The following is a 7,868-nucleotide window of genomic DNA, read 5'->3' on the forward strand; positions in this document are numbered from 1 at the left end:
GGTTAAATTAATACAGGTATATCTTCAGAGTTAGCATTAAATGTAATGTAGATAAACAACCTTTGTTCTACCTGGGTGTACTAGTCAAACGGGCTAATGTTGTCTCTTTTGCAGTTTGTCAGCAAACAAACAAACAAGATAATGACTAACTGCTTTAATGTCTCATGAAATTTTCATGAGTAATCTGATTGTTAAAAATAAATTGAACAGATATAAATGTGATGAGTTTTTAGGTGAACTTTTAGACAATAAATGTTTTATGATATGTCCATTTAAATAGTTTCCTAAATCTGTTTGGTAATTTATACCCTTAGAGTTTTGCTACGTTAACTTAAACGATGGGAATTAACTGGATGTCTAAATCATTTCCAAATATGATAAAGTATTGAAACATTAGTTTCTAAACAAGTCTAAGTTTATACCTACTTGTTGCCTCTTGATAAAGAGAAACTAAGTATGTTTGGCTCTAGTAAATATATCTGTGCTTTATTGAAAGATTGTACTATGAAATAGCATGTTTCTAGAAATTATAAAATGTATTTATGTTTGTCACACCACAAAATGTTAATAAAGTTTACAATTGTTTACTTCTTTGTTTTCAATAAAAAATTAAAATTTCAAAGGATTAGGATTCCAATTAATATATGTGGTTAAAGCTGCAGATATAATAAGGGATAAGAAAAGGTATGGAGACATTTTTATTAAGGAAAAAGAAAGTGATTTTGTCCTAAAGCTGGTTAGTTCTAAATGGGAAAGAAAACAAGGGACAAACTAAAATGGACAATTTTAAGTTTGTGAATAAAGGATTCTTTGGAAAGGAATTTTATGTGTGGTCATGACGGAACAAGATTAGAATGAATTTAATTATGTAAATAAGTTTTAATATCAAAGTAAACTGGTACAAAATTGGAATTTGTTTTTCTTTCTGTTAAAAGAACAAAGTTTTTTTGGTTGTTTGTTTTTGTTTTCTATTGGTCTGCTCTTGATAATAAGAGATTATGAAAGGTTTTTCTTTACCTTTAAGTAATGTGCCTAGAAAAAAACAAAGATCTTCTGTCTTGTCAAAGTAATTACTTATGTTCTATGTCTTTATCAGGTCTTTGATTCAGTAAGCAAGCCCAGTCCTATTGCTATTAAAAGACCTGAATTTTGCTCAGAACTATATAACCTTCTATATTTGCCTAAGAAGTCTTTAATTATTACTTTGGTTAAATGGATAACAAAGCATTGCTTCACGGCAACCTACTTAAGTCAAATATTTTTTGGTATTTTTGACAAACTTCTCCCAAATCAAATTCTAAATGAAAACTTTTTGACTTAGAACTAACATTGAGACGTGAGATATTTCAGGGGCCCTCTGAAATACCCTCAAAGATTTATTCTCTCACCTTATAAAAAGATATTAAACTAATTAGGTATATTTAATATGTTAAATTATATGGAAACTGTTGTCACATAAGAAGTCATGTTAAGTCTCCTTTATGTTGTGTCTGTATAGGTATGTATTCCAAGTGTTCCAGAAATTATGTGAAATTTCTGAAGTCATATATGTCCTGGCATAAAATGTTATCTGTCATCAGAATGGAGACTCATACTAAAGGGATTGAACCCAGGTATCAGGGAAATGCACTGACTGTCATGCAAAGGCAGCAGCAACAGAATCTGTAAAGACTGTGGCACATGAAGATAAAATCCATTCTGCTTCTGCAAAAAACCTGACCCCTATTGCCAGATTTTGCCATTCTGATGTCCTTGTACCATGGCAACAGTCTACTTCTGAATAAGAGAAATTAAAATGGGTAAACAATAGCTGTAAATTAAATGAACAGTCAGGGCTATGGGAAACCCAAGATGGCTACTTGGTTCTTCCCAGCTCCCTGGCAAACCTCATTTTTTTTTTCTTGCATCCCTTCACCCACCATAGTGTCTTTAAGATGCATTTAAATAGACATTGGCAGGAAGATTTCTATAAAATTGCAAAAGCAGTCTACCAGCAATGTCTGACCTGTCAAGTCCATAACCCTGGGGAAAAACAATTTTTGTCCCCAGAAGCCTCAGACATTTTCTCTCTGGACTCTTTGAGCACCTGTAGCTGTACTTCATTCAACTGCCACTACGTATGGGTTATCAGAATGTTTTTATTATTACATGTATGTTTTCCGGATGGATTGAAGCCCTCCCTTGCTACAAAGCTGATGCCCTCACAAGGGCAAAGAAACGGTTTTTAAAAATGTGTTTTCCATTTGGGTATACCTTCCACAATCTCCAGTGATCAAGGCATCCACCTTACGGGGCAAATCACATGAGCCTTAAGAAAAAACCTCACAAACTTCATGGAAGTATCACTGTTGCTCTCATCCTCAATCATCAGGCAAAGTTGACAGAACTAATGGAAGAACTGGACTCAGAGCAGAACAAGAATTAAGTACATGGGATTGAATGAACTGATGAATATGATTATAATTTTTGTGACTTTTTGTTTAAAATATTACTGATTTTTTAACCTTTTGTTTTCCAAATACAAGGAAGTTTTTTTTAAAAGATTTACAGCAATTTGGTAAATTATACCTTTGTAAGCAAAAATGAAACATTTATCTTTTTCCCCCTACCTGATCTCTCCAGAATTCAGAAACTCTGTGAGTACTATTTTCTTAGCAATACAGTTACTTGCCTAAGTTCAATAAGAATCTGTTCTCTTCATAATAGGACACAATTAGAAACACTGGTTATCTTGCCAAGGCTTTGACTGGAAAGTCATATTTGAGAGAGGCACATGTAGACTCAGATATGACCAGACAGCTTGAAGGAACTAAGATTGCCTTTATTTTAAAATTATTATTATTTTTTTTCTTTTTGGCTGTGCGGCTTGCGGGATCGTAGTTCCCTGACCAGGGACTGAACCCGCGACCTAGGCAATGAAAGCGAGGAGTCCTAACCACTGGACCACCGGGGAATTCCCGAAATTGACTTTATGGGCCAATCAAATCCTTTGGAAAAGCATCCTGGTACCTTGCTAACAGGGTTCCCAGCGCCTTACCACATGAGTAAGGACGGTCACTTCTGACAGGCACAGGAACCTCAGGATATTTGGGGGATCTCAAGAGAGGAATTCACCCAATTCTATAGGTATCACAGGCAAGTCTGATGATAAGTCTGACGTGGCTTCCTGGCCTCGAGAGGCTATTAAGAGTTCAATCTGGAAATTCCTTATGAAAAGTTCCAGCAAAGCAGATTCAGAAGAGCCTATATGGCTAAGCCCTATTCTTGCCGGGCCTGTATAAATAATCAGGCCGAGTTTATGGAATCTAGACTTACTCTGCAAACAAATTCGTCTTAATTTGGCTATCTTTGGTAGAAATGAGAGTGATTTTAGAGAACAAAATTATGTTTCAATAGAAACTATAATGCACACTTGTATATATGATTCTAGTGCTATTAGTTTTCAGTGAGGTTTTGTCATTTACCTGAAAACTGGTCTGGATCCTGAATTATTCTAGTTTCCTCCAATATCTGGCTACAACTCTTTAATGTTTCCAATTTTTTCTCACCCTTCTGAGCTGGAATCACTAAGAACTAAAACTGAGTGTGGAATCATTGAGTTGGAATCACTGAGAACTAAAATTGCCCTTTTCCTGAAGCCCTGCAAATTGAAGCTAAATGACTTGATAAACTGCAGAGAAATTGCCACCACGGCTCATATTTAAACTATCCTCGTGCCTTTTACTGTATGAGCCACTCAGAAAGTTTTCCTGAACACCTGGTGACATCAGAGACATTTCAAACTGCAAAAGATGCTTCAACCCTGACATCTAGAAATCTTCTTGACTGACTGCATCCTGGTCTATAAACTGGTTGATAATCTGCTCTGATCATTAACCTTTGTTTTTCTTTTGATTCCCTAGAAATGTCTCCTATTAAATACTTGACTGCTTGCACCACAGGCCTAGCTTTGGGAGCTCCCCTGCATCACTGCCTCCTAAAATAAGGTATAACTGTTGAACTGAACTAATCTGTTCTCAGAACTAAGAAAATGGTTCAATGAACTGTAGGACTCCACTAACCCATTCTGTCTCTCCACAGAGGACGATTCAGAGGGAACTGTCAGACCCGAGGTAGGCCTCCCCTAAATGTTTCTCAATGGCATTATTGATTGTTTTGAATTAAAGTTACCAAAGAAACAGACAACGCAAGGGACACTCCGACCCTCCTTTCTGTCTCCCTGAAAACAGGAAATAAATTTCTCACGCAAAAAGTGCACTCCCTGCATCTGGACATAAAAAACATCCTTATTTGGACTTCCCTGGTGGTCCAGTGGTTAGGACTCCACGCTCCTCATGCAGGGGGCCCGCGTTCCATCCCTGGTCAGGGAACTAGATCCTGCATGCATGCAGCAACTAAGAGCCCGCATGCAGCAACTAAGACCCGGCGCAGCCAAATAAATAAATAAATAAACATTAAAAAAAAAAAAAAAAAGAACACCCTTATTGCCAAAGATGGGGAATTTGGGCCAAGAAACCTATGTAAATAAAACCTGTTACTTCTTTAATTTACTACCTGAAACCCGAACTTTGCTTAGCTTCTTCATTAATTGGGCACCCAAAACCTAAGTTTCTTTGTCCAGTCAGTTCCGCACAAATGTATTGTTTCCTTGTCTAATAAGTATAAAAGCTGCCTGCTGTGGCCACTTTTTAGGTCCCATTTCTGTGAGACCTTCATGTGCATTAAAATTCGTTTTTCTCCTGTTAATATTACTTTTATTATTAGTCCAGCCACAAGAACTCAAAGGAAGGGTAGAGGAGGAAGCTGCCCCCTCCCTGGCAGTCCGGAGAATTCTTGGCAAATACAGCCATGATCCCATCCTGCTCCCAGACCTTCTGTGGCTCCCACTGCCAAGGGCAACATCCACCCTTGATGTGAAGGCCTCCCCACTCAGCCCCGTTCTTGGCTTCAATCCAAGCCACCCAGGACTACATCAGATGCCCTTGGCCCTTTTCTTCTGTCCCTTCATCAGTCACTCATTCAAAAGCCAACCTCTCCGGTCCTCCTACCCCCCACCCACCAGGGTCTAATGGCTCTCTCATCTTGCCCCATTTGCCCCTGAGTTGATTCCCCAGCCCGACTGAAAATCCCCGGGCCCCCTCAAGGGTCCACAAAGCCCTGGTGAGAACGAAGATGGCTGAATGAGCACCAGCCCAGGCCTCACTGAAAAATGACCTCCAGTACTATGAAGTCTCAGCCCCCCTTCTCATACCTACGCCCCCAGGAAAATTTGGCCACCTGCCAGACCCACCTTTCCCTACACACAGCCCCCTGCCCAACCACCACCATGAACACTAACTCTCCCTCATCTGTCTTTATGATGCCAAACAAGCCAGCAAGATACCCCGTTCTCAGTTCTCAGGCCCCACCCTCCCCCTTCCCCCTAACATCACTGCCACCATGACCTGAAGTTTCACCCTCCTAAATCCGACACACCCTTGCCCACACACCAGATGCCACATCTTGGTTGTTTCTTTTTTTGTTTTCTTTCTTTTTTTTTTTCTGGCCACGCCGCACCGCTTGTGGGATCTTAGTTCCCCGACCAGGGATCAAACCCGCCCCCCCCCTGCAGTGGAAGCGTGGCGTCTTAACCACTGGACTTCCAGGGAAGTCCCTTGATGTTTCTAACTGTGAAAATAAAGACCAACCAAATGAGAACAGCAAAGGCTAATTACTCTGAGTTTGCTATAGAAAGAGCCAACCGCTTATGCGCTGGCACAGACTCAGAGGCAGGCAGAGGAGCGGGAAAGCTTTAGAAGTGGAAAAAAAGGGAAGGCTTCAGGTACGCCCTGTTGGCATGGGGAAGCTGTGGGCAGGCTAACTAGGCGCAGGGCATCCTATGTGGTTGGTTAGGGGTGCAGATTTGGCTTTCCCTGGTTGGTCCTATGTTGGAAGTAGGAACAAAAATTAGAGGAGTTGTCAGCTATTAAGCCCTGGTCTTTGGGGGCCAATTGTTACAGAAGTTACTGTTTAACTTTCTGGATTGTCACTAGAGATGGCAATCTGGCTTCCTGCGAGGCTAACTTTCAGCAGGATGGCTTCCTGGGTTGTTTATTGTAGATAAGAGGGTTGGTTGCCTGGACAGATTGCTGCAGGTTGTGGGTCAGAGTTCTATTTTATATATAGTCTTTCAATTGTCCCTTTGGATATTTGGTGTCTCATAACCTAAACTAAGTCTCCCCAGAACACCATAACTGTGTGTCTGGCTCCTCAACCTTCAGCTTCACGCAGGGGTCCCTGGAACATCAGAGTTCAACATGGCCAAAACCTAACTTCTTCTGTTTCCACTGAAAATTCCTCCTACAGCCAACTTCCCCTTCTCAGTTGATGGTTCATCCATCCTTCCAGCTGCTAAAACCCAAAACCATCACGTCACCTCTTTTCTTTGTCAGCCTCCACATCAGAAAATCTGGTCAGACTAGCTTAAAAGACACACCTAGAATCCAGTCGCTCCTTCGGCCTCCAGCCACCTGCCCTAGTCACGTGGGCTGCAGTACTGCAACAGCCTACTCCTTGCTCTCCCCGCCTTCACCCTCAGCCCGCAGTCAATTTTCCACTCAGCATCCATAGGGCCCTGCTAAGACCGAAGTCAGATCGTCTTCCTCCTCTGCTCTGAACCTTCTGTGTCTCCCAACACTCTCAGTAGAGAGCCCCAGCTCCCCACCCCGCCATTCCAGGGCTGACTTCAGCCCACCTGCTCTCTGAACACTCCCAGGTCAATCAGGCATTTGCACGTGCTGGTTCCCGTGCCTAGGAAACCCTTTCCCACCTCATCCCACTAGAGTTTAGAAATGGGAACTGCTCTCTATAATCCGTGGCCTAGATTCAGGACCCTAGGTTGGGAGGGACTGCTCGCCCTCTCAAACCCTCGGAGACCCGGGACTCAAAAGAAGAAAGATGAAAAAGAAGTGAAGTCGTAGGGCATCGCCCATCTTTGATACCCCGGCGCCGGGCACGTGAGGGTGGGGGACTGAGCGGCTGAGGGCCTGAAGCCCATCCACTCACCTTCGCCGGGTCCATCAGCGCCGCCGCCGCCGCAGCCCGTGGACGCAGGGGCCCTAAGAGGCGGGCGACCGAGGCGGGTGTCGCGGGCTCAGCCTAGCACCGCCTCGCCTTGCCCGGGGCGAGGTGGCACTTCAGTCTCCCCGGGGTCAAGGGCACCCAGAGCCCGATGCCGCCGCTGGGGCCGCGGAGAGCGCGCGGCCCGGCGGGACCCTGGCGGACACCGCGTCCCAGGGGCTCACGACTAGTTCAAAGACGCGGAGGAGGGTCCTGGTCTCCCTGTCCTTCCCCGCCCGCTTCGGAAAACCAACTGGGAAGAGCGGTACTGGCCCAGCCCCGGGCCCACGGCTCGGGGCGCACCGGCCCGGGGAAATGACTTGCTGCGCTGAAACGCAGGAAGTTCCGGCCCCCACCTCCTCGGCCCTAAGAAACGACACTCCCCGGGGCTGTCATTGGCCCAGCGCCAGCCGGTGACGCACCGGCACAGCCTAATAGACCGTGTTTTCTGTCCTGCATCCCGCCAGGCTGGTCGGGGGCGGCGGGGGAGAGGCGGGAGGGAGGCAGGCGGGGCAGGAGAGCGGACCTTGCTGGTTGACATTGGCCGAGCTGCACCGTGAGCTGCACCTCCTTAAGGGGATGTCCCCGGGCCTCTGGGGCCAAGTCCCGCCCGCCCTCAGAGGTCTGTAATATGAGACCCCCTGGTACCTGTGTGGGCGTAGCGGGCCCCTTTACCTCTCAGGCTCCCGAGGACCCTAATTCACATGGAAAAATGAAGCTAATATCTAATTTACGGGTTCTTTGTGTACTAACATTAAATGTTGCTCTAA

General features: G+C 44.3%; 1 protein-coding gene across 5 annotated transcripts in view; it reads right to left on the reverse strand.

Moving 5' to 3' along the window:
* Positions 1-7,455, reverse strand: part of ZNF792 (zinc finger protein 792) — a 31,338-nt gene extending 23,883 nt beyond the window's left edge. For 3 of the 5 annotated variants that reach the window (XM_033413848.2, XM_033413845.2, XM_049702942.1), the window contains exon 1: positions 7,045-7,453. Coding sequence is in view for 3 of the 5 variants with exons in the window: in XM_033413845.2 (XP_033269736.1) it covers positions 7,045-7,059 (15 nt within the window). In the remaining 2 variants the exon portion in view is untranslated. Of the gene's footprint in view, positions 1-7,044 lie in introns of all 5 variants that reach the window. The other 2 variants (XM_049702943.1, XM_033413849.2) reach the window with 1 other exon arrangement.
* Between the last annotated feature and the right edge of the window lie 413 nt (positions 7,456-7,868).

Source organism: Orcinus orca, chromosome 20, assembly GCF_937001465.1.
Source record: "Orcinus orca chromosome 20, mOrcOrc1.1, whole genome shotgun sequence".
NCBI classification, from domain to species: domain Eukaryota; kingdom Metazoa; phylum Chordata; class Mammalia; order Artiodactyla; family Delphinidae; genus Orcinus; species Orcinus orca.